The sequence below is a fragment of the Podarcis melisellensis genome, assembly GCF_964234715.1.
Source record: "Podarcis melisellensis genome assembly, chromosome: 7".
Taxonomy (NCBI): Eukaryota; Metazoa; Chordata; class Lepidosauria; order Squamata; family Lacertidae; genus Podarcis; species Podarcis melisellensis.
In genome coordinates, this window is record NC_138539.1 from 84,070,543 (window position 1) to 84,097,728 (window position 27,186).

At 44.6% G+C, this 27,186-nt stretch overlaps 1 protein-coding gene and 1 long non-coding RNA gene across 3 annotated transcripts in view; both read right to left on the minus strand.

Annotated features, from left to right (window-relative positions):
* Positions 1-24,936, minus strand: part of NSUN2 (NOP2/Sun RNA methyltransferase 2) — a 32,124-nt gene extending 7,188 nt beyond the window's left edge. Inside the window, exons 1-14 of one of the 2 annotated variants that reach the window (XM_081917787.1) lie at positions 24,775-24,934; positions 23,675-23,835; positions 20,365-20,469; positions 19,730-19,835; positions 19,323-19,394; positions 18,361-18,445; positions 16,134-16,326; positions 12,009-12,083; positions 10,847-10,977; positions 9,306-9,379; positions 6,514-6,644; positions 5,733-5,829; positions 3,271-3,428; positions 1,142-1,234 (exon numbers count right to left, since the gene is read on the minus strand). In XM_081917787.1, coding sequence (XP_081773913.1) covers positions 1,142-1,234; positions 3,271-3,428; positions 5,733-5,829; positions 6,514-6,644; positions 9,306-9,379; positions 10,847-10,977; positions 12,009-12,083; positions 16,134-16,326; positions 18,361-18,445; positions 19,323-19,394; positions 19,730-19,835; positions 20,365-20,469; positions 23,675-23,835; positions 24,775-24,837 — 1,544 coding nt within the window. In that variant the 5' untranslated portion in view covers positions 24,838-24,934. Of the gene's footprint in view, positions 1-1,141; positions 1,235-3,270; positions 3,429-5,732; positions 5,830-6,513; positions 6,645-9,305; positions 9,380-10,846; positions 10,978-12,008; positions 12,084-16,133; positions 16,327-18,360; positions 18,446-19,322; positions 19,395-19,729; positions 19,836-20,364; positions 20,470-23,674; positions 23,836-24,774 lie in introns of both variants that reach the window. The other variant, XM_081917788.1, reaches the window with a different exon arrangement.
* Positions 337-1,135, minus strand: LOC309373636. The gene is made up of 2 exons (XR_014170116.1): positions 651-1,135; positions 337-594 (listed from the first exon to the last, which is right to left on the minus strand). It is a non-coding gene; the product is annotated as an uncharacterized lncRNA (long non-coding RNA).
* Positions 24,937-27,186: the final 2,250 nt, after the last annotated feature.

The following is a 27,186-nucleotide window of genomic DNA, read 5'->3' on the forward strand; positions in this document are numbered from 1 at the left end:
CTTGAGAAGCTGGATTATTATTATTTAACTCAATATATATTATGAAGATTTAAAGCAAGTTAATATCGGGCCAATGATATACGTAGACCACACATCAGTGAAATTTGAATAGGTTTGCAACAATTCTGGATGGAGACTGAATAATCCTTTCCTGCAGAATAAGGCAACTTCTTGAGGATTTGAGGCATAATTTCTTTTTTCAAACGAACAAAACAGAAGGAATGGATTAATAGTTTAGAAAAGATTTAACGTGCGCATGAGAGGAATATAAATAAGGCAGCTTCTCTCCAAAAGAAAAAAAGCAATATGCAGAGAGAGTAATAAAAAACCAAGATGTTAGAAAAAGTACTGTGCATAAAAGATGCAAAAATGTAAGCTAAAAATAGCCAGGAACTAAGTTGAAATTATTAGATGCTCAAGACAACAGCAAAACTTTTGCTATACTGTGTGAGACAGCAGGTTTTCCTACAGCTAGGTGTATAATGCAATCCCAAGTTGTCCAGCTTTTTTGCTGTGCTCTTTTTAAAGACGCGTTGTCTGCACATCGAACCACAAGAGTGAGTTCTTGTAGGCTTTAGCTTGCTCAAAGGGAACCTCTGGCCCACAAGCCTAAATTGGTTTGTGGTGGAGAGGCATATTTGGGCTAATACGTTTAGCACACTGAATCCTGAGTGTGTCTGTGCTTTCTCCAAGTAGACAGAAAGTAAAATAATGTCATTAGAACCCCTGACTTGAAAATCAAAAAGATGGACTGACTGACATGTCACACCGTAAATTTAACTTTGAACTGTTGGCTACTCAATGAAACGTCTATGATAATTTGTATTATTTAAAATTTTTATTAATATAAAATAGTGAAGTGAGGATCACTTATTTACGAAAGGAACCTGCAGATTTTAAAATGGCTTGGTCGTTTCATTTCTTCTCATGATCCTGTTGTCTGGATCCAAAAACCAGTGACGGTAGGAGAAAATGCAGTTGCACTATTCTGTGAAATCTTCTGAAAGCCAGCAGTATAGCACCACAACATTACCAAGAGATTATTGTGCAGGGTGTGAAATGTAGTAAATAAGGAAAATAAATGCAGGTTGTTATGTAGCATATACTTATGTTGTATGAAAAATGAAACATATTTTCTTACTGAATTGGTGAAAATAGTGAATCGTCTTCAGAAAGAAACACAAACGGATCTTCTTTAAATCCAAAAAGCTTCATTTTTTTAGACGGGGGAGGCCTGGAAGTAACAAGATATATCCAGGGTCAACAGTTTATGGATGGACTGGCAAAAATTCTGGTCAAGGGGTTCCCCCTTCTGCTCCACCAAAGAAGCTCCCCACCACCACTAGGACAGCCTGCCAATTTGGGGCAGACAGTTTTGGCTGCTCAGAGAGAAGGCTGGTTTGGCAGTGAGGGATACCAATGCCAGCATCTTCTCCCCATCCCTCTCAACCTTAGAGCTGGAAAGGGAGCAGAGATCGCCACACAACTGCGGAGATTATCTCTGCCCACCTCTGCAGTTTTTAAGTAGAGAGGAGGGCCAAGCTCTCCATGTCGAAAGCTGGATATATCCAAGTTGAGCAGTACAGGAAGAGTTTTAACAGATTTCTGTATTTTGCTTAGAGTGAGAACTGCCAGAAATATATTTTAAAGGATTGGTTCAACAGCAGTTCTAGAATCCTCATCTGGGAAAACTCAGTTGGTAGAGCATGAGACTCTTAATATCAGTCATGAGTTTGAGTGCCACGCTGGGCAAGAGATTCCTGCACTGAGGGGGGGTTTGGCCTAGATGATTCTCAGTGTCCGTTCCAACTCTACAATTCTTTGATTCTATGATATTCACTAATGCAGAAAAACAGAACCACGTAATACTACTACTCTAGTATGTGGAAGTTCAGTGTTCAAAGTATTCCATATATATTCTCAGCCATCCTTAAAATAGCACAGAAAACTAGTCCACTACAGTGGTACCTCGGGTTACATACGCTTCAGGTTACAGACTCCGCTAACTCAGAAATATTACCTCGGGTTAAGAACTTTGCTTCAGGATGAGAACAGAAATCGTTCAGCAGCGGTGCAGCGGCAGCAGGAGGCCCCATTAGCTAAAGTGGTGCTTCAGGTTAAGAACAGTTTCAGGTTAAGAACAGACCTCCGGAACGAATTAAGTACTTAACCTGAGGTACCACTGTATTACCCTTACAACACTATCTGAAGAAGTGAGCATGCACATGAAAGCTCATACCAATACCAAACTTAGTTGGTCTCTAAGGTGCGACTGGAAGGAATTATTTTTTTTACATTATAACACAAAGTGGTTGGGGTTGGGAGGAATATTGCTTACAGCTAACTAGTAAATTCATGGCAGAGACAAAATTTAAACAAGGCTTTTCCACCTTGTAATTCTATCTAATCATTCTGCTCTGGTCAGACCTCACCTGGAGTACTGTGTCCAGTTCTGGGCACCACAGTTCAAGAAGGACACTGACAAACTGGAACGTGTCCAGAGGAGGGCAACCAAAATGGTCAAAGGCCTGGAAACGATGCCTTATGAGGAACGGCTAAGGGAGCTGGGCATGTTTAGCCTGGAGAAGAGGAGGTTAAGGGGTGATATGATAGCCATGTTCAAATATATAAAAGGATGTCACATAGAGGAGGGAGAAAGGTTGTTTTCTGCTGCTCCAGAGAAGCGGACACGGAGCAATGGATCCAAACTACAAGAAAGAAGATTCCACCTAAACATTAGGAAGAACTTCCTGACAGTAAGAGCTGTTCGACAGTGGAATTTGCTGCCAAGGAGTGTGGTGGAGTCTCCTTCTTTGGAGGTCTTTAAGCAGAGGCTTGGCAACCATATGTCAGGAGTGCTCTGATGGTGTTTCCTGCTTGGCAGGGGGTTGGACTCAATGGCCCTTGTGGTCTCTTCCAACTCTATGATTCTATGATTCTATGATTACGTTACACCAACTTCCCAAAACAAGTACTTCCATATCAGTCATCATAGGGATGTCACAATGAAAACCATGCATATGAAGTGGCTCTCACGGGTTGGTTTCGCGTAGGGCAAGAAAACAAAGTGTTGAGAAGGCTGAGTGGAGATTGTATCTCAATAAGGCTGCCTTTGTGGTTCTATGATCTCAAGAGCTTCTGGCTGGAGAGGAAATCACGGGGCAATTTCAGTTTCCCTACATGCTGGGAGAACCAGCAAAAGCACCGATACAGACAAATGGCTTGGCTTGACTATCTTTAACAATGGCAAGCTTCATTTTAGTTTCTTACCCACACACTCCATCCTTCTTGTTTTCAGTAGTCTCAGTTACAAAGGAGTCTCCATCCTTTGCTTCTACGGCCACATGGTCTTCAGCAGTTTCTAAAGAACCCTGCTCTGCAGCGGCAGACACTGTGCTGATTGTCTTCTCAGGCAGCCGGTGCTGCAGCTATTCCAAAACAGAAGGAACAGGTCTTGATGCATAAAAAAAGGTCTCAAATGTTACAACATACAGCAATTCCCCTTACCACTGTTTAAATCATATCTATTCAAGACCCAAAGTGCAGTAGCGGGGGAATTATGCTTTTCATAATGCACTGAAATTCAGAGTTACAAACCATGTAAAACTTTTTGTTTTATTCTATTTGATAGCAACAACAGATACGCCTCCCTGTTGAGTGGGACACCAAGTTACACTGATAAACTTCACTTCCATCTTTGGTAACTATTTCTGTTCTTTCTCTTTTTTTTTTAGCTGTGCTGTGGTTTTTTTAGTCTTACAGAATTACAGGTGTGCTTTGAGCTACATGTTTCTGCATGCATATGTCTTACGTAAATTGTCATAATGTACCATTTTACTGGCCTTACAAGATGTAATCCCTATTAAATAAAAAGGGAGACACGAGCACTGTGCATTCTGTTCCTAAAGTGTTTCTTAGCAGCCTCCTACTCAAGCTGCTGGTGCTGAGCTCCCAGAAATGTTATTAGAGGGCATTAATAAGAAAAATCTAAATTATCCATTTGTATCCTCTTATATCTAAGTTAAAGAAGGCCAGCAATAAATAAAACAAAACAGGGAGGTAGTCCCCCCCAAAAAATATGGGCAAAGGCAGCAAAAACCATGAGATAGAACATTATTCCTTTTTCCTATCCTATGCATTTTGCTCCTATTCCTACTGTGTTTTTTACATTCCACACTGCATTCTCTAACTGTGTAACTTCACAGGAACTGTAATAAATACAGCAAAATGAAAAACTGTGAACTATCAATGAATGTAAGTGTACCGCAAAATCCACAGAATTTGCATGAATGCGCATTCTAAAACGGCAAAAGATGCTTTAAAGATGTTTCCACGCTATCCTGAGTACAGGAGATTTAAATATTTTTTCAGCTTAACACCTAGGGCACTCTTGAAATAAATGGGCCTTAAGAATTGATTAGTTCTGGCTGGACTGTGCCACCAGTATACAGCCCACCCAAAATACATTATTATGTATTGCATTATTATGCACATCTTCAACACTGCCTCTTTGCACGTCCACTTTCTTATACAATGATTTCACAGTCATTGAAGGACCAACTTCAAAACAGAAGCCAGGACAGCTAGTACTCATTCTGCCATTTTGAGATCAAGCGCTCAACTACAAGGGCTTTGTAGACCCAGCCTTTTTCCAGAACACCAAAGAGATGTGATACTTTGAGACATCTAGCATAGATAACTCCATAATAACTCTGTCATTACGGAGAAAGCAGCCCTACATGAGAAAATCAAGTACCATATGGTGCCATGTTACAGTGGTACCTCGCAAGACGAATGCCTCGCAAGACGAAAAACGCGCAAGACGAAAGAGTTTTCCGTTTTTTGAGTCGTTCCGCAAGACGAATTTCCCTATGGGCTTGCTTCGCAAGACAAAACGTCTTGCGAGTTCTTGCGAGTTTGTTTCCTTTTTCTTAAAGCCGCTAAGCCGTTAATAGCCGCTAAGCCGCTAATAGCCGTGCTTCGCAAGACGAATAAACCGCAAGACGAAGAGACTCGCGGAACGGATTAATTTCGTCTTGCGAGGCACCACTGTACCTTCCATTTGTACAGATTTTCATGCCTCAATTTCACTAACTAGCCAATTATGCAGCCATATGCATCTGGAGTTGTATTTATGTTACCCCAGGGGCAGGAAACCTTACGTCTGTGGGCCAAAGGCCTCTTGTTCTTGGGGTTTTCTTGAGGCTTGCCCCTCATTGCCCCTGCTCTAAACACTCCCTTTGCACCTGGCTGGAACATGGGCCTGGAATAAGAGATATGTGTAGAAACCTCTGACATGTGTGGCCAGAAGGCAGTCTACTGTACAAATCTAAGAGTCACACACATTTCTATGTCCACTTTTGCCTCTGACACGGCTGACCAACAGAAGGCTGTCCATGAAGAATTGTTTCTCTTGGGCTGAAAAGGATTCCCCACCCCTATGCTACACTTTAGTCAAATGCAGACCCTGAATAGATATCCCAAACCAACATAGTGCCCAGGTCTCAATGAATTTCTTTGAGGATGTTCATAGATTTGGACTGCTCAGTGAGTTGTTTTTTTAAAAATTCACCAACTGCACTTGAAAATTCCCCTTGACATCCATTCTCAAAGAGTTCCCCTTTGTGGCCTGGGGTGAGTGAGAGGGGTTGCTCCATGAGCCACCAAACTTGGGATCCTAGCCTCTCTTTCACAGCATGTTGCAAAACCGTTCCAACTAGAGCAAACATTACCTTGGGCTGACGCTTATTCCATGGCATTGGAGATTTTTTAATTAATACAGCTACAAAGAAACCTCCAGTATTCTGATGATGTGGCAGAATTCTGAAACTAGAGAAAGACACAGATTTTGTACCACTATGCACCACCTAAGGAAGGAAACTGAGGTCCAGTTTATGAACAAGGAAGTTTATACTTTTTGGTGTATTTTTTTTTTTAATCAAGCCAAATGAAATCTAACTGAACTGTTTTTCTACCATCATTTTTTTTTCTGAACTGTCACATATTGAATAAAGAATTCAGAACAGTGACATTTTCACAGTATTTGACTGCTTTAGGTTAAGGAACGTATCGTAAAAGCAAATATCCAAATGATTATGAAGAATAATTTTTAATTAGCTTGAGCTCAGCGACAAAAAAGGAAGATATAAATGTAGTAACAAATAATAACAGCTTTTTTTGATTTAAGAAAGTTGATCTGGTTTTCTGCATTGCCACTTAAGAAGTCATCCCCAATGCACAGATCCTGTTTTAAAAATAAAAAGTGCTTACAGCTGTCTGAGCACATACTTCACAACTGAACTCAATTAATAAGTCCGCCAATTTCAATGGCTCTACAGTGAGCATGACTTAGTTGGATGCAACCTGATATTTAGATGAACCTGAACTAAAACACAGTCTACAGTTCTGAGACCACCAACAAACGACCCCGAAATAAACATATCCTCATTACAATCAACTAGGAACTGCAAGAGTATGCTGAGCATGGAAACAATCAGCTGCAAGAATACCCACCAGCGCTCCAAATGTAGCGCTTTAAGTTTTTCTTCATCTTTTAAGGGGAACATGGTGGGCCGGATCTGGGTTTGCCTGTTCGAAGGCACTTCACTCCAGTCTTCAAACCATTGGCCATCTTTCGTCATTACCTAGGTGGGAAAATGTACCAATTAACAGTGAGTTTGCCTCAAGTTTGCCAATGACAAGTCAGCAGATTACAAGAGGAGACTGTTAAATAGCAATTTCAGATTTTATTAAGGTTTTAAGACTCAGCCCACTAGGTGAAATAGATGAATCTGCTAGAAAGCTGGAGAATGTGATTTTATACCCCCTGCCCCAGGGTACCCCCTGCCTGCTACTGGGGATAAATTCTGCTCCCTTCAAGAAACAGTCACGGGGTAGTGCCTGTATGAATGTTTTATCTAGGGAGTGTATTGTTGTATTGTTGCCTGCTTGTATGTTAGTACTTGGGTCTCACGAAGTCGTCATGCAAAGGGGTTGTTGATCAAGGATGTAACACTTGTAGAATGTGGACAATATGATTTGAGGGTGTATCAGAATAGTAAGTTTTAGGCTTGAGTGGAACTGAATGGTATTTATTCTTAGCCATTGGGCTTACTGCTATATAGGGGGCAGTGGATTTAATGGTATGACTCAGGTATAGGCAAACACCGGCCCTCCAGATGTTTGAGACTACAATTCCCATCATCCCTAGCTAACAGGACCAGTGGTCAGGGATGATGGAAATTGTAGTCCCAAACATCTGGAGGGCCGGAGTTTGCCTATGCCTGGTATGACCGATTCATGCATGGTGCTACAGAAGAGTGAGTAGATTTTCTTTTGCTTTGTTGTTCATCATCATGCTATTTTAAAAGGTGAAATTTATACCTGCTAGTTGATTTTGATTTGTAATATTTTACTTCCTGATGTTTACAATATGTTCAAAAGTTAATCTGTTTATTTGTTTACTATGAACATACTTTGCATTTTTGTAGCTGATTATTATTTGTTCATTTATGTTCATTTTCATGCCAAAGAGGATACTCTTTGGTTGTTAATTGTGGTTTATAGAATGCAGAAAATCTCTGTTATTTTTCTCTATTTGCTAATTAAATGTTTTTAACCTATGCTGTAAACTGCTTATAAAGGTAAAGGTAAAGGGACCCCTGACCATTAGGTCCAGTCATGACCGTCTCTGGGATTGTGGCGCTCATCTCGCTTTATTGGCCGAGGGAGCCGGCGTACAGCTTCCGGGTCATGTGGCCAGCATGACTAAGCTGCTTCTGGCGAACCAGAGCAGCGCACGGAAACGCCGTTTACCTTCCCGCAGGAGCAGTACCTATTTATCTACTTGCACTTTGATGTGCTTTCGAACTGCTAGGTTGGCAGGAGCTGGGACCAAGCAACAGGAGCTCACCCCGTCGTGGGGATTCGAACCGCCGGCCTTCTGATCAGCAAGTCCTAGGCGCTGTGGTTTAACCCACAGTGCCACCCGCGTCCCTTAGAAACTGCTTATAGTTTCATTTAAATGCAAATTGTCCAAACAAACAACAAACATTAAACAATCCAGAAAATTGAAGTGCTGTGTCTATCAATGTATATTTTCATATTATGTTTGTCTTCAAACACACCCCCTATGTAATGTATTTGAACAACATAATTTTGCCCCGAACCCAGCATTTCTCAACTCGGCACCAGATTAGGACAGTTCTCAAGTCTCAGGTATCCTTCTCTCTTTCCCTTGAGAGACTGGAGGTTACTGTCTGGGTAGGTGAAAGTTAACTTCTTAGAAGCCAAGAAGTGCCATAAAAACGGTAAGAGCTTTTTCCTGAGAGGGAAGTGGGAGTTGAAGAACAAACGGCTACAGAACAGTAGTGCTCTTTTGCTTCAGCAAATGTTCATTTCCTACTCAACATAGGATCAGGAGAAGACAAGCCCAAGAATCTGTGCCAGGAGACAGAGGACATATATCTTTAGGGCCCCTATTCTTTCAGACAGAGAGAAGTTTATTGAAACCCTGGAGAGCTCCACATAGGTCACAAGCTACGTAGGTCTGACTTATGGAAAGAAGAAATACAGTGGTACCTCGGTTTAAGAACAGCCTTGTTTATGAACTATTCGGTATAAGAACTCTGCAAAACCGGAAGTAGTGTTCCAGTTAGCGAACTTTACCTTGGTCTACAAACGGAAGCCAAACAGTGGAAGGGCACCGGCGGCGGGACGCCTCATTACGGAAAGTGCGTCTCGGTTTAAGTATGGCTTTGGTTTAAGAACAGACTTCCGGAACTGATTTTGTAAACCGAGGTACCACTATAGTTCAGTGATTGAGGACATTCTTTGCACATAGAAAGATCCAAGCATCTGAGACCTCCAATTAAAAAGCATCTCAAATAGTATGACTGGGAAATAGCGCTGTTTCAGATCTTGAAAAGCTACTGTGGTCAGGGTAGATAATGGTCAAATGGTCTGATCTAGCGCAACGCAGCTTCATATACAGTAGTACCTCGTTTTGCGACTGCGATCCATTCCGGAGCCTCGGTTGCCGTCTGAAAAGGGCGCTGGACAAAGCACCGCGTCTGCGCATACGCATAGAGCAGTTTGTGCTTCTGCACATGCGTGAGTGGCAAACCCGGAAGTAACACGATACTTCCGGGTTTGCCACGGACGTTCAATGGAACGGGCGCTCGATGAGGTACCATTGTACCCATAAACACATGACTACTCATTTGATTTCAGATCTAACAGAATGCTTTTCTCTCTTAAAGTTTGATTTGGATTCTATTACAATACACATTTCTATTAAAAAATACCTTCCACTGTGTAACCCCAGGCATCCTTTTCAGACCAGGCAATTCAGAAGAGACGTCAGCAAGTTCTAAGGCACCTTTGAACAAACAAGATTACTGTAAATAAGAAATAGCTAGGAAGGTTACGCAGTGCCCACTCTGAGAAACTATCCCAAGCCAAGAAATACAACATGTTTTGAAGCGACACAATTCTTTTTCTGATCTGCAAACAATGAAGGTTGGCAATTGCATTTCTCTAACTCTGCCCACGTTATCTCCACAGGATTGCTGTAAGAAGCATTACCTATTCATTTCAGCCAATGAATGAAGCATAAGAGAGAGCATGGAGGTGCATGGAGACGAACACAACAATTCTAACCAGGTCTACTCTGAAGCAAGCCCTATTAAATTCAATGGGGCATACTCCCATGTGAGTGGGATTACGATTGTACCCAAGTGAGTCATATTATACCAAATTGTAGAATGCATTTGCTGAATGTACAGCACAAATATAGTCACTAGGCCTGTGCACCGGATTTGGCTGAGGCCCGAGCCAAGCTGACTCAGAGGAACCCAGATGTGATCAACCCCCAGAATGCCCTGAGTTGGGTGTCCTGGAGCAATCCAGGACTGTCAGGGGGTGAAGCATCCAGCAAGAAAGAGGCAGGTGTGAGCAGGAAAGAGGACACTGTGTAAAAAGGCTTTGAGTGGGAAGGACCAAACTTAGGGTGCCAAATTCTGGAATGCAATCAGGTTCACAAGCAGAAGAACCTTAAAAGGGGTGTCAGAGTTGCATGTGAGAACTGCAGGTTTGCATTCAAACTGCACACTTCATTAGACTCCACTTCATGAAGTACAGGATCCTGATCAAGGGAAGTAATAGTACCATTCCATTCTGCCTTGGCCAAACCACACCTGGAGTACTGTGTCCAGTTCTGGGCGCCACAATTTAAGGAGGATATGGACAAGCTGGAAGGTGTGCAGATGATCAAGGGCCTGGAAACCTGGCCTTATGAGGAATGGTTGAGGGAGTTGGGTATGTTCAGCCTGGAAAACAGCAGACTGAGAGGAGATATGACAGCTATCTTCAAATATCTAAAGGACTGTCACATGGAGCAAGCTCTTCTTCTCCAGCTTCAGAGGTTAGGACCTGAACCAGAAACAAGAAAGGAGATTCCAACTAAACAGGAGGAAAAACTTTCAGACGATAAGAGCTGTTGCAACAGTGGCACAGACTCCCTGGGGAAATGGCGAACTCTCCTTCCTTGGAAGTTTTTAAGCAGAGGTTGGGTGGCCATCCGTCAGGGATGCTTTAGTTGAGATTCCTGCATTTCAAGGGGTTGGACTGGATCACCCTCAGGGTCTCTTCCAACTCTACAATTCTATGATTCTGTGACACTGGGCACATACTCCCTGCCTTCTTGGGTAGTGGGGGTAGTCAACTGCCACGACCAGATGCCTCCTTCAACCCAAACTGAGTACAGTTTATACCAATTGAGTATAGTTTAACACTTGAATCCACTATTATTGTCTGTTCTCACTATACAACCAAGAGATACACACACCTTCACTTTTTTCCAGCAGAGAGGCAATGACAGCTTCGTTTTCAACAGGATTCAATGAGCAGGTAGAGTACACCATCCTACCTCCTTCTGCCAGCTGCTCAACTCCACGGGTTGCAATCCTTAACTGCAATCTGCAAATTGACGAACGGGTTAGCATCTCATCATCTTTTCCCAAGACAGTTGGTCATGCCAGAGGATACTCTTTGGTTGTTAATTGTGGTTTATAGAATGCAGAAAATCTCTGTTATTTTTCTCTATCTGCTAATTAAATGTTTTTAACCTATGCTGTAAACTGCTTATAAAGACCAATAGTGGGTCCAGTGGTCAAGAAGGCAGTTTCTGCACATGCTGTAGAGAGGTAAAGGTAAAGGGACCCCTGACCATTAGGTCCAGTCGTGACCGACTCTGGGGTTGCGGCGCTCATCTCGCTTTATTGGCCAAGGGAACCGGCGTACAGCTTCCGGGTCATGTGGCCAGCATGACTAAGCCGCTTCTGGCGAACCAGAGCAGCGCATGGAAATGCCGTTTACCTTCCCGCCGGAGCAGTACCTACTTGCACTTTGATGTGCTTTCAAACTGCTAGGTTGGCAGGAGCAGGGACCAAGCAACGGGAACTCACCCTGTTGCGGGGATCCAAACTGCCGACCTTCTGATCGGCAAGTCCTAGGCTCTGTGGTTTAACCCACAGCACCATCTGCGTCCCTTACCCAGAGTAGACCCACTGAAATTGACAGGCATGACTAAGTTAGGTCTACTCTGAGGAAAACTTAGTTGAATACTACCTCTGGGTTTATACATTTATCTTACTCATTCACACCAAGTTATTCTGAATTATTTAGTCACTGGCCTCTGTTTTGCACACCATAGTTATTACATCATTATGATAAAACCCTCACTAAGTAAGGGCTCTGACATCTAGGCATTTCAAGCAAAGAGTTTGCTCCTGTGCCCCACTAGGCATAAAACCTATATGCTTGCGATGTGTGTGAACCAATTTTTATCTTTACAGTAAACTAGCTTCAAATACCTTGGAGGGTGGGGAGATTAAAATACAAGGAAATTAATATATTTTGGGGAAATGCAAAGTTATTACTTGTAAACTTATTTTTATTCCACTGAAGTTCAAAAAGGATGTGATATTAGAAATAAAATTGTTCCTTACCCATGTAGCTGCAAGCTGTTTTGAGTAGTCCACTTTTTCCACACATCAATGTTTTTTCTCATGGTACCATCTCCACTGCAAAAGACATTCACACATGAATTCCAATGAAACCAGTAAGCTACATTCTGAGTCAGTAACACACCTCGTGTGTTTTGAAAATCAGAAATAATTGCATCATTGACTATTCTTATTTATTAATCGCTTTCTAAAACACTGTCTCAAGGCAATTTACACATAAGGTACCATATTTTTTGCTCTATAAGACTCACTTTTTCCCTCCTAAAAAGGGGAAATGTGTGTGCGTCTTATGGAGCGAATGCAGGCTGCGCAGCTATCCCAGAAGCCAGAACGGCAAGAGGGATTGCTGCTTTCACTGCGCAGCGATCCCACTTGCTGTTCTGGCTTCTGAGATTCAGAATATATTTTTTTTCTTGTTTTCCTCCTCCAAAAACTAGGTGCGTCTTGTGGTCCAGTGCATCTTATACAGCGAAAAATATAGTAATTATAAATAGTAAAAAACAGAAAAACAACTAACTAAAACTAAATCAAAACTAAACTAAAACAGTAACAAGTGGGTGGTCGTGGTAAAGAACATTTATCTACCTAGGAAAGTTTATTGGAGCAAATATGTCTTCAGTTGTTTCTGGAAAGTGCAGATAGTAGGTACTGATGGTATTTTTTACATGAATAATATTCCACAAAATAGAGGCACACTAAAAGCTCTGCTCTGAGCTACTATAGAGGTGGTTTCTGAGAGCTTTGGAACTTGCTGAAGAAACTGTCCCACAGATGGCAGCTGTCTACTGGGTATAGAAGGGTTCAGGCAGTCTCTTAAATAACCTGATATTGAACTGTATAGGGATGGATATATTAATACACTCTGAACTCGGCCTTCAGCCATGAGGTGACCAATGCATGGTCAGGCTGTAATTTCTCCTGAAACACAAGGTGTGAAACTGATGATATCAACCACTAGGTTCTATCAGCACCAGAAAATCAACAGACTAGATTTGGCAAAAAGTGATCCACACTTTTGTAGTTCTTTCAGGTACTCCTTTCCCTGTTTGTTTGTTTGTTTGTTTGTTTGTTTTTATTTTTTAAAAGTATATTTTATTAATTTTCCATACATTCATACCACATTACATTTTCTATTAAACTTTTTGGTTTTTGACTTCCTTCGGCTTCTCTGCCAATCATCCAAATTCTAATTTCTTTAAATACACATTTCCAAATTTTGGGATTGCCTTTATACCTACCCCTTTCTTATATTTTGCTTTTTTACAATATTTCTTATGCTGTTACAGAGCTTCTCTGAATGCCACTAACGTTATTCCGTTATCACTTATACATTTCCAGTATTCAGCTAATTTTCCCTGGGGAAAATGTTTGTTTGTTTTTAAGCACAGCTGTTGTTAGTAAGGCATTGGTTCGGTTTTTGAGATCTTGCTATTTCAAAGCAGATGCATACAGTGGTGCCTCGCAAGACGAAATTAATTCGTTCCGCAAGTCTCTTCGTCTTGCGAGTTTTTCGTCTTGCGATGCACGGTTTTCCATAGGAATGCATTGAAAATCAATTAATGCGTTCCTATGGAAAAAGCCTTCCCCCGACCTCTTCTGGCGGGCGGCATTTTAAAATCGCCCGGGACAGCGGAGGACTTCTCCGCTGTCCGGGGCGATTTAAAAGCCCCTGGGAAGGCAGGCAGGGGGGACAAAGGCTTTCCTGCCCGGCCGCCCGGCTTCGGGACATCGTTCCGATGCCGGGCGGCTGGGGGAGGCTTTCCTGCCCCACCGCCCGGCATCGGGACGATGCCCCGAATCCGGGCGAGGGGGGGAGGCTTTCCCGCCCGGCCGCCCGGCTTCGGGACATCGTTCCGATGCCGGGCGGCTGGGGGAGGCTTTCCTGCCCCACCGCCCGGCATCGGGACGATGCCCCGAAGCCGGGCGGCTGGGGGAGGCGTTCCTGCCCCACCGCCCGGCATCGGGACGATGCCCCGATGCCGGGCGGCTGGGGGAGGCGTTCCTGCCCCACCGCCCGGCATCGGGACGATGCCCCGAAGCCGGGCGGGGGGGGGAGGCTTTCCCGCCCGGCCGCCCGGCTTCGGGACATCGTTCCGATGCCGGGCGGCTGGGGGAGGCTTTCCTGCCCCGAAGCCGGGCGGGGGGGAGGCTTTCCCGCCCGGCCGCCCGGCTTCGGGACATCGTTCCGATGCCGGGCGGCTGGGGGAGGCGTTCCTGCCCCACCGCCCGGCATCGGGACGATGCCCCGAAGCCGGGCGGGGGGGGAGGCTTTCCCGCCCGGCCGCCCGGCTTCGGAACATCGTTCCGATGCCGGGCGGCTGGGGGAGGCTTTCCTGCCCCACCGCCCGGCATCGGGACGATGCCCCGAAGCCGGGCGGCTGGGGGAGGCGTTCCTGCCCCACCGCCCGGCATCGGGATGATGCCCCGAAGCCGGGCGGGGGGGGAGGCTTTCCCGCCCGGCCGCCCGGCTTCGGGACATCGTTCCGATGCCGGGCGGCTGGGGGAGGCGTTCCTGCCCCACCGCCCGGCATCGGGACGATGCCCCGAAGCCGGGCGGCTGGGGGAGGCGTTCCTGCCCCACCGCCCGGCATCGGGATGATGCCCCGAAGCCGGGCGGGGGGGGGAGGCTTTCCCGCCCGGCCGCCCGGCTTCGGGACATCGTTCCGATGCCGGGCGGGGGGGGGAGGCTTTCCCGCCCGGCCGCCCGGCTTCGGGACATCGTTCCGATGCCGGGCGGCTGGGGGAGGCGTTCCTGCCCCACCGCCCGGCATCGGGACGATGCCCCGAAGCCGGGCGGCTGGGGGAGGCGTTCCTGCCCCACCGCCCGGCATCGGGATGATGCCCCGAAGCCGGGCGGGGGGGGGAGGCTTTCCCGCCCGGCCGCCCGGCTTCGGGACATCGTTCCGATGCCGGGCGGCTGGGGGAGGCGTTCCTGCCCCACCGCCCGGCATCGGGACGATGCCCCGAATCCGGGCGGCTGGGGGAGGCGTTCCTGCCCCACCGCCCGGCATCGGGATGATGCCCCGAAGCCAGGCGGGGGGGGAGGCTTCAAAAGCCGTCCGGGGGCTTTTAAATCGCCCCGGACAGTCCCGGGGCGATTTAAAAGCCCCCGGTTAGGCAGGCAGGGGGGGCAAAAGTCTTTGCCCCCCCCTGCCTGCCTTCAAAAGCCGTCCGGGATAGCGGGAAGCGCTTCCCTGCTATCCCGGACCGCTTTTAAAATGCTGGCGGTGGGGAGCAAAGCCTTTCGCCCCCGCCGGCCTTCCTGGACCTCTTCTGAAGTCCGGAGGGGGGGGAAGGCTTTGCTCCCCACCGCCAGCATTTAAAAAAAGGTCCCCGAGATTTCCCTATGGGCTTTCGTCTTGCGATGCAAGCCCATAGGGAAAATCGTCTAGCGAAGCGTCGCAAAAACCGAAAAACCCTTTCGTCTTGCGGGTTTTTCGTCTTGCGAGGCATTCGTCTAGCGGGGCACCACTGTACTTCAAAGAAAAACTGAACAGGATGCAAAAGACAAACATGACACTGATAAAAGGCACAACTAAAAATAATATTAAGGCTGAGGAAACTTTACTATGCTTTAATTTTAGAAACTTATGAATTATTTTGTATTCCACACTTCTTCCAATGAGCACAAAGTGGCATGCATGAACACTTTTGCTTCCCACATTTAGTAGCAATCCTGGGATATACAGTGGTACCTCGGGTTAAGTACTTAATTCATGCCGGAGGTCCGTACTTAACCTGAAACTGTTCTTAACCTGAAGCACCATTTTAGCTAATGGGGCCTCCTGCTGCTGCCGCGCTGCTGGAGCACAATTTCTGTTCTCATCCTGAAGCAAAGTTCTTAACCTGAAGCACTATTTCTGGGTTAGCGAAGTCTGTAACCTGAAGCGTATGGAACCCGAGGTACCACTGTAATAATTTGCCCAAGGTTACCCACAGAGCTTTAACAGTGCAAGAGATTTGAACTCCGGTCTCTCAGATGCAAATCCTATCCTCCTTCACAAAACATCACACCCTGCTTATCTTGATGTGATGTAAAGGGCACACTAGTATTAAAAAGTCTTAAGCACTACAACACTAGCAACATTAAAAATAAATATAGCGTACCTGCAAGGGACATCACATAATATCCTATCGTAAAAGAGGATCTCCTTCTTTCCATTAGTGGTGATCTGTAAATTAGGGATGCTGGAAGCATCGTGATTTACAACCATGATGCAAGGGCTGTTTAACCTCTTTGCTTGATGAACCAGTAAATAGCAGCGCTTGTTGTCAACATCATTTGCAATTACAAATCCCTCTAAAGGAAAAAAAAAATGAACTCTTTAGGTTAAAGGTGGAATTTTGGAGGGGGGCAAGCAAATGAATTTTTCTGCAGTTTATAAGAACAGGTGCTCAAAAGAATATTAAGAAAACGTTATAAGCAAAAGCATAATTTATGAGAATTCTTTTTAGAATAATCATCAATATAAACATAAAGTACAAGGGAGGGGGTGTCAATTGATGCTAACATTTTGTAGGACATTTGTCTAATAAGCACATGCTGTGATAGTTGTTAAGTTTTGAGAATTATTTTAAGTTATATAAAAAGAGAAGCCTGTTATAGATTTGTTTTTAAGTGGTTTTAATAAAACAAGAAAAGCATTCTAAGAAATTATCAGTTATGAAACCACTAAGTAGCTTTGCCCACAAAAAATAACTCTGATGAAGTCAGGGCAAGGAGGAAGGAATTCTGTAGTGAGAGAGATAAGAGAAAAGAAGAAGGGGAAATTATGTCAACACATAAGGCGTCTGACACACTAGTGGCACTAAAGGTACAGGAAGAGAAGATGAAGGCTGACAGATGACAAAAACAGGATGGATCTGGGAAAGCAGAGGGACAGGAAAAGGCCAACACAAAATGATGAAACGCAACTAGCAAAAACAAAAGAAGAGGAAGCCCATTTTTGATCCAGACAAAGAACCCCAATAGGGAAAGGGTGCTTCTTGGGTGATAGCTTAAAGGCTCCAGTGTGGCCAAGGAAGAGAAATAATACACAAATACATATACCTCGATACTAACAAAATGTGTGACAAAGGGGTGTTTCCACTAAGGAAGGTGAAATGGTGGAATCCACAGGTAAGATCCAACTGCTAACAGCAACCATATTGAGGTTCCAGAAGCAGGTCCCTATCCTATGCAGGGCCTATACTGTTTGGCACCATGGGGCTTTAAGCCCTCTCCCTTTCATGAAACTTTCTGGCAAACCTTCAAAAAGATTACTTGAAGGTCTGCCTCTTGGATTGAATTGCATATTTGTTGTTGTTGTTTAGTCGTTTAGTCGTGTCGGACTCTTTGTGGCCCCCTGGACCAGAGCACACCAGGCACTCCTGTCTTCCACTGCCTCCCGCAGTTTGGTCAGACTCATGCTGGTAGCTTCAAGAACGCTGCCCAACGATCTCGTCCTCTGTCGTCCCCTTCTCCTTGTCTTTCCCAACATCAGGGTCTTTTCCAGAGAGTCTTCTCATGAGGTGATTTCCTTCAGAATGGATAGGTTTGATCTTCTTGCAGTCCATGGGACTCTCAAGAGTCTCCTCCAGCACCATAACTCAAAAGCATCAATTCTTCGGCGATCAGCCTTCTTTATTGTCCAGCTCTCACTTCCATACATCACTACTGGGAAAACCATGGCTTTAACTATACGGACCTTTGTTGGCAAGGTGATGTCTCTGCTTTTTAAGATGCTGTCTAGGTTTGCCATCGCCTTTCTCCCAAGGAGCAGGCGTCTTTAAATTTTGTCACTGCTGTCACCATCTTCAGGGATCATGGAGCCCAAGAAAGTAAAATCTCTCACTGCCTCCATTTCTTCCCCTTCTATTTGCCAGGAGGTGGTGGGACCAGTGGCCATGATCTTCGTTTTTTGGATGTTGAGATCAGACCATATTTTGCGCTCTCCTCTTTCACCCTCATTAAAAGGTTCTTTAATTCCTCCTCACTTTCTGACATCAAGGTTGTGTCATCTGCATATCTGAGGTTTTTGATATTTCTTCCGGCAATCTTAATTCTGGCTTGGGATTCATCCAGCCCAGCCTTTCGCATGATGAACTCTGCATATAATTAAATAAGCAGGGAGACAATATACAGCCTTGCCGTACTCCTTTCCCAATTTTGAACCAATCAGGTGTTCCATATCCAGTTCTAACTGTAGAATTGCATATTACGTGTGAGCAAACTGGGCACTAATAGCCACAATCCAATGCTAACCCTGAAAGGTACAGCCTTGACTGTAAATGAATTTTGTTTCTCAACAAAAAATGGGGCAGGGATCTCTATATACCACTCCATCTCACTTACCTGGAAAAGGAACATTCATGTCTGCGTGCAACATTTCAATAAGCTGGGCAGTTTTGGACCCAGGTGCAGCACACAGATCTAGAATCTACCAAGAGCAAAACAATACACAAATAAAAGATCTCATTAACATACGTACAAAAAATTAAATTACATATAGGTATCTCCCCACTTACACACGTTCAACTCGTGTGGAACTGCATATATGCAAAGCACTGGGAAATGGTTAAATAAATCAATTTAAACTGCAAAAATGGCACAAAAAGAATGTTGAAACGGCTAGCAATCCCAGGAGCCTTTGCAACTGCAATCTCAGAAGCCTTTGGATCAACCATTGAAGCCTGTGGAGAGTTGGAATTTGAGAAAGGAGGCTTGGAGGGAGCGATTGTGGTGGAGTTTGGCTTTTTAGATAGTATTCCCCAATGTACGTGATTTCGTGTATACATACAGCACCCAGGAAAGTAACTCTCACAGCTGTATTATCTGCTTAGAAGTAGTTACTTCAGTCATATGGGGCAAAGTCTACAGAATTCTTCATTTCAGAAAGACGATACTAAGCCCTTCACAATACTACAAACATTCCAGTTAAAACTGGGAGATCTAATTAAGACCAGTCCATAGCAACTGAACAGAAGTACATCAATAAGGAATGCATTAATTCAAGTATGTGTTGAAATACCTTTCCAGCTAACTTCATAACCCTTTTCATTCTGAATGTATGCAATTGAAAAAGAATGAAGCAATAAAAGGATAAAACAATTAAGCCACTCGTGCAACTGGCCACTGCCCCTTTTAAGAAACAGAAATGTGTCTTATTGATACCCTGAAGCCAGGTTTCAAGAAAGCCACTACCCAGGGTGAATTCGTAATATAAATTTATAATACACAAAAAAGAGGATAATAGATGTACTGTGTCAGGCTACTTTTAACAAGACTTCAAGATCCAATAGCAATGCAAGGCCTACCTTATGATGAGACTGGACATCAAGGAGCAGGGGAGGAATCATACTGACAGCTTCTTGACGACTAATGTTCCCCTAGAAAAATAAAATAAAAGTTTGTAATCAGTGGCAACTCCAATTTCATGTTTTGAATATTTTAGATGCAGAAAATGTATATATGAAACCCTAGTGTAAGTTTTATTGTTCTAAGCTTATCTGAATTTGTTCCTAACAAACTCTTAATGGGAGAATTTCATTAACATATTGTCAGAAGTCACGTTCATGTGCAACTTACTATTCACTGTGACACAGCAATCTCTAGTTCCCCAAGGGACATGTTAATGGCCAGACAGGGAATAACAATTCTTCGACGCAAAAGGTCACAGTAAGACACAAAATGAATTAAAACAGCAACTTAGGAGCATACTTACACATTCTGTTTCACTAACAAGAAAATGATGGAATTTTTCTAGTTGTGGGGATTTTCGCAGGACCTTTCTGCTTAGGTTTGTATGCCACGCCAACTCTTCTGGATACCTAATGAAATATAGTTTTTATAAGAACTATAACCAGCATATTTGAAATGAAATAATGGAGCATGCCATTCCATTTATATATAAAAATGTTTTTTATAAACAAAATAAACTAACTATAGAACATAAATAAGCAGTATTGCAGAAGACTTCCGCGCAGGGAGAGTAGAAGGAGACTCGGCGTCAAAGAACTTCTTTGCTGGAAGAAGTTCAAGAAACGCCCACTGACGGATTCTGCCAGCGATTGAGACAGCCACGGATGGGTGGCTGTCCGGACAGAAAGGGTTCACCCAGGTAACCCAGCCAGGTGTGGCGACAACTTATGCACGAGCAACCCCTAGAACCATTACAGGGTCCAAACTGTATTTATTTAGAATAATCTTTAAAAAGATCACACTGCAACTAATAAGTTGAGAATACCACATAGCAGGGGAGAAATGGCTAATAATACCTTCAAAGTCAGTGTAGACAATTACACAGCAAAGGCAGGAATATGCTAAATATTTTGATGGCCATCGTACAGGTAGTCTTACCAGCTTAATGGCTGAGGCATTTCAATTTTCTGACCGTCTACCACCTGGTTTTCTAATTCCTTGAAATATTTATTCTTCAAACAATGGAGAATTTCTTTAGCATGGCTACAAAATGAAAAACAACATTAGAACCGTAAAGAAAACAGTACAACCTATTATTTCACTGTAACTACTTTTTAAAATCTCAATAAAAACCTAATTCTAACTACTACCATAGTTACAGAATTTTTGGAATGGACTCATTTTCTTGAAAAGTACATTTTACATGACCAAGCACTCTAGAGGCTGTTCGAAATTTAATCAGTATGCCTATTTAATATGAGGTAACACAAACCTAGCAGTTCAAAAGCATGAGGTGCAAGTAGATAAATAGGTACTGCTCCAGCGGGAAGGTAAACGGCGTTTCCGTGTGCTGTTCTGGTTCACCAGAAGCGGCTTAGTCATGCTGGCCACATGACCCGGAAGCTCCCTCGGCCAGTAAAGCAAGATGAGTGCCGCAACCCCAGAGTCATCTGCGACTGGACCTAACGGTCAGGGGTCCCTTTACCTTTACCAACTGCAAGGGACATCACATAATATAACAAGGCTTTCTCCATATTGCCACACAAGTCTTGAGTCTCTTTTACAGCCAGAATAGAGAAAACCAAATAGTAACTAATCAATTGTCCTCTCCATGAAGTAGCTTCTGTGCCACTGTTTATAAGAAGCAAGATGAATAATAGTACTTTATGAAGTATTTTATAAGCTGTTTAATTCTTATAAAGGGGGGGTAGATAAGTGTTATTGTCAGATCTGTTAGAAAAGTGGGCTCTATACAACACCCCCAAGCTGAGAGCCTGCTATTAGATCTTTCCCACCCCTCAGGTGAGATAAAAAGAAAAGTGGCATGAATCTTTTATCAGAGGTTGTATTGTTCCTTGCATGTCAGTATTTGTCCAGGTTTGCCTGGGTCTCATGATATGGACATGTTAGTGTTGTTGACTAAGGATGTATAACTGAATTAAGGAAATACTTGTAGTATTTGGAGAAAGGAATTAAGAGTGTGCCAGAATATTAAATTTAGATCTAATATTAAATTGGGACGCGGGTGGCGCTGTGGGTTAAACCACAGAGCCTAGGACTTGAGCTCCCGTTGCTCGGTCCCTGCTCCTGCCAACCTAGCAGTTCGAAAGCACCTCAAAGTGCAAGTAGATAAATAGGTACCACTCCGGCAGGAAGGTAAACGGCGTTTCCGTGCGCTGCTCTGGTTCGCCAGAAGCGGCTCAGTCATGCTGGCCACATGACCCGGAAGCTGTACGCCGGCTCCCTTGGCCAATAAAGCGAGATGAGCGTCGCAACCCCAGAGTCGGTCACGACTGGACCTAATGGTCAGGGGTCCCCTTTACCTTTACCTATTAAATTAGAATCTTTGTGTTCAATGCAAGTTGTGTCGATCATGTACAAGTGTGCTTGAGTGGAACTGAATGGTGTGCATTTTTAACTGTTGTTAGATTAAGCTGTGCTTATTGCTCTACAATTGGAGCTGAAAATTTAATTGAAAAAAAATTAATGGTATGATTGGAGAAAATGAGCTGGTTTTCTTTTGCCTAACTATTCATTTTATTGTATGTTAAAAAGGTGGAATTCACACTTTTTAGTTGATATTCATTTCTAATGTTTAACCCTGATGTGGCATATGATTATCCAGAGAGGCCTTGGGCAGGATTAATTCAGCCTCTGTTCTGGGCTGCTTGTGTGAGCTCTTTAATGAACAAGCCTGTCATATTAAGCAACACACATTTTTAGCATAGCCTGCCCATACCCTGGATAATACAAGTTACACAGGTAGTTTAGCATTACTTCAGAAAACTGCCTGGTGAAACAAGTTCTGCAGATTTTTGAAGAAGTACAAAGACCTGCAAAATATTTGCTTTTGGCAAGCACCAACAGCGCAAGGATATAAAGTCTATGGCTTTTGAGATGTAGGAGTCCAACTCCCTTTGCTCCCAGCCAGCACAGCATAATGGCCAAGAGATTTGTAGTCCAATGTGGACTTTATCCCTGTAATAACACAACAACAAAAAATAACTGCATACACCACAGGCTTTGGTTTGATTCAGCAGGGCTCTTACGTTCCATTTCCATCAACCAACCGCAACTTTTAAGATTTTGCACACCGTTGTAGAAATTTATCATTGGGCAAAAAATAATTGTGTTCAATTTCATAAGAAGCTTCAGTGGTGAAGGAACCAGGAACACAGTCCTCCCTTACTACAGGGCTTCCTTCTTTATTAAGAAAACTTATGTCAGTTGCATTCTCCACTTCAAAGCTTTCCAACTTATATACATGCTTATTGGAAGGGAGCACGTTTCCTCTCAAAGGGCAAACTGGATTCCCCCTGCCCCCCCCCATACATAAAAGGAGCACTGACTAAGAGACAAGCAGAGAAATCCCAGCTCCTAATCCACTGTGCTAAGGTCCGGATGGAAGACTCTGCTGAAGTTCCCTGATGGAGAAGGCACACCGGGGGAACACTCTGATGTGAAACCCAAAACAGGAGGTGGAAGCTACAGATAGCAGCATCCCCACCAGTGGAATCACCAGAAATTGGGTCTCTCAGGGATGGGGCATTCTGCTGTCACATGATTGCAGCAGGCCCAATCTGGGACTCTTCACTGCACCAGCCTCACGGCATAAATGTCAGGGCTGTGCATGCAATGCTATCTGTTCTGCTGCATCAAGTGCTGCCCCCTGCCCTCCTCACGAAGGATTAAGACTGCAGTGCAAACTATGTAATTCAGAAAGTCCCTGGTTTGAAATCTTGACAATGAACTCACTATGAGTTTCTCACTAGGTTAGGAACTCTTTCACCTTGACTCTTCCCTCCACTTTAGAATTCAGTGGTACCTCAGGTTACATACGCTCCAGATTACATACACTCCAGGTTACAGACTCCGCTAACCCAGAAATAGTACCTCGGGTTAAGAACTTTGCTTCAGGATGAGAACAGAAATCGTGCTCTGGCGGCACGGCAGCAGCAGGAGGCCCCATTAGCTAAAGTGGTGCTTCAGGTTAAGAACAGTTTCAGGTTAAGAACGGACCTCTGGAACGAATTAAGTACTTACCCAAGGTACCACTGTACGGGGATAATAGCTGCAGGGACCACACTATGAGCAGGCTGATTTCATCACTTTTAAGATCATTGGATAGAAAAGAAATTTTATGCACACAAAGGGTCAGGGGTCCCTTTACCTTTAACCAAATTTTAGAAAATATGTAAAATTTGGACCCACCCCATTCTCTATACACCAGCGACCAAATTTTGCTCACCTCTTGTACCCCGTGATGCGGAGTGTGGCAGGCAGTGGCTCCCGCAGGGCCGCCATGAAGCTCTCCCACTCCCCATGTGGCACGATGCCTTGCTTGCCATAGTAGTGCTCGAAAAGCTCATTCTCCTTCACAATCTCCGGGTAGCAGCTTTCAGGCCAGCACTGAAAGTGAGTGGGTGTGAAAAGGTAGAAAGAGTCAGCAAATCCCTTATTTGGTGTCTTCAGAATTGCAGGTGCAGACATACGCCAACAGAGTGGCGTATGTGGTTTTATTGTGCATTGTGAACTACCCTGAGTTCTTTGGATGAAGGGTAGAATGCAAATTTAATAAATAACAATAACAATAGTAATAATAATAACAGAACTCCCTGCACACAAAAATCTAGCACATTAAGGAGGACAGCCCTTCTTTACCCACCCCACATGCGCCAACGCCTTCTATTTCCAATAAATACCATTCCTTCTTCATGAGCCTCCTCCATGTACGCTCTAGAGAAGGATGGCAACATGAAAATTGAGAATGAGATTTCTCTGTGGTGGCTCCCCATTTGTGGGATGCTCTCCCCAGGGAAGTTCGCCTGGCATCTTCATTATATATTTCTAGGCATCAGGAGAAAATATTCCTCTCCAACCAGGTCTTGGGCTGATGAATATTCTACATTTTTTTTAATGTGTCTGTGGGAAGGGAGGGTTATTGCTTTGCTGTTTTACTAAGTTTTGGACTTTCTATTTCATTCTGTGAACTGTCCTGAGATCTTATGCCAAATAAATGAATTGATTCAATAAATCAGTAAGCCCCAAGCCCATCCCGATGTGCAAGAAGACATTCTGTCACAGGAACCCTACCCCCCCCCACCCGCCGGCAAAAGGCATGCGTAGGAGACACGTGTACAACGAGACACGTGTACAAGGAGCAACGTGTAGAGCGAGACACGGGCACAACGAGACACGTGTAGAGCGGGACACGGGCACAATGAGACACGTGGAGAGCGAGGCTCGTGGAGAGAGACACGTGTAGGGCAGGACACGCGTGGAGAGAGACACGTGTAGGGCGAGACACGTGTGCAACGAGGCCTCAGCCAGGCCCAGGCCCTGACTCACCCCGGGGCCCTTCTCTCGGGTATTCGGCTGCGGCTGCCGCCTGTGGCGCTGCCTGCGGCCCATCGCTCCCGCCCCGCGCAAGGCCTCCACTCGAAAGCGGGTCCCAATGGCCGCAGCGCCGGCGACGAGCCTCCCTCAGCCGCGGACGCCACGCCGCGTTGGGGAGACGTGATGCGCATGCGCAGAAAAGGGGCAAAAGAAGGGACGGGGGGAGAAAGAGGACATAATATTTTAAACTCGCACGACGCCCGTTTAGTTTCCGGGTTCATTTGCCGGCTTTCGGCTTGCGCATGCGCGTCAGAGTCGAGGGAAAGGGCAGCTTGGGCTGCAGCGGAGCGTCGGTCCTGCGATATTGCAAGCGATATTGCATCGCGTTATCATCAACGGACAGGGCGGCAGAGAGCTCATAGCATACTCTTTCCTAGCCCAGAGGTTTCTTGGGCGTTTTTCTCCATTCAAAGTTGTTGCAAAGCGTTTGCAATTGCGTCCGCTGGGCATTTAATTGTTTTTTTTTAATTGATAATTTTTTAATTAAATTTTCTTTTACAAATTAGTCAACACAACCATATTCACAAATTTCCAATTTTTGAACTTCCACCAGCTCCTTCATCAACCATCCATATTTTCTATTTGTTACGCAATTTCAATATCTTATATTGCCAGTTAATAATATCCTTTCGTCTCTCTTTCTTTTTACAATACACCTTTAGCATCACAAAGCCTCTTTGTAACTGACTAACGTTGTCTTCATCACATATGTTTTCCAGATAATTCGTAAACTTTCCCCAGTCCTCAATGAACTTGTGATCCTTTTGGTATCTAATTTTCCCAGTGATTTTATCCAATTCTGCATAATCCTTAAGTTTCATTCTCCACTCTTCCAGAGTCGGTAGTTCCTCTTGTTTCCATTTTTGGGCCATTAATATTCTTGCCGCTGTTACTGCATATTGGAAAAGTTTGTAATCACTTCTATTAATCTCTCTTCCTGTTATTCCTAACAAAAAGGCTTCTGGGCATTTAATTAATGGAAATTTAAAAACACACAAGAAACCTCTGGCCAACCAGAACTAGCTGGAATTGAAATGTGGCTTTCAGTCGTCTTTCTCATCCTAAACAAAACGATGGAGAAGCCTAGCTCACAGATACAGAAAGAGAGCAGGCAGAGGGGTTCAATGAGGTCTGTTTCCAGGAAGAAAAACTGAAGCACTGGAAAAAAAAAATTTAAAGTTTAAAAAACTAAATAAATATGAATTATAGAATACGAAAAACCCATGCCTCTTTCATGGTGTTGCAAGGCCAGATGAAAGACCCCACTGATGTCACCTACTTACAAACCTTGTTAGGTAAAGGTACCCCTGCCCGTACGGGCCAGTCGTGTCCGACTCTAGGGTTGTGTGTTCATCTCCCTCTAGAGGCCGGGAGCCAGCGCTGTCCGCAGACACTTCCAGGTCACGTGGCCAGCGTGACGAAGCTGCTCTGGCGAACCGGCACCAGAGCAGCACACGGAACGCCGTTTACCTTCCCGCTATAAAGCAGTACCTATTTATCTACTTGCACTTAAGGGTGCTTTTGAACTGCTAGGTGGGCAGGAGCTGGGACTGAAAGACAGGAGCTCACCCCGCTGCGGGGATTCGAACTGCCGACCATGCGATCGGCAAGCCCTAGGCACTGAGGTTTTACCCACAGCGCCACCTGTGTCCCTTGTTAAAGGTAAAGGTAAAGGTAAAGGTACCCCTGCCCGTACGGGCCAGTCTTGACAGACTCTGGGGTTGTGCGCCCATCTCACTCAAGAGGCCAGGGGCCAGCGCTGTCCGGAGACACTTCCGGGTCACGTGGCCAGCGTGACATCGCTGCTCTGGCGAGCCAGCACCAGTGCAGCACACGGAAACGCCGTTTACCTTCCCGCTGGTAAGCGGTCCCTATTTATCTACTTGCACCCGGAGGTGCTTTCAAACTGCTAGGTTGGCAGGCGCTGGGACCGAGCAGCGGGAGCGCACCCCGCAGCAGGGATTCGAACCGCCGACCTTTCGATCGGCAAGTCCTAGGCACTGAGGCTTTAACCCACAGCGCCACCTGCGTCCCTCTGTGTCCCTTGTTAAGTTGCTGCTAAAGCTGGAATGGCCTGGGATGAGCCAGAACAGCAGATATATAAATAAGATTCCCCCCCCCCCCATGTTTGAGACACCTGAAATCCACATTTTTCTAATGCAAACCACTCCAGTATTATAATTTATTTACCTCTTAAAACCCAAAACTCTTCTGAAACAGAACATGGTTGGATTTCAGCCTCCTGTAACCCTAGCATATTTGCAACTAATTAGTGCATGAAGGGATTAAAGAGTAATTGTCCTGACGGCTTAGTCTATGCCACTTCCCCTCAGTTTGGGAGGAAAGGGGTTGCCAAATCTTTGT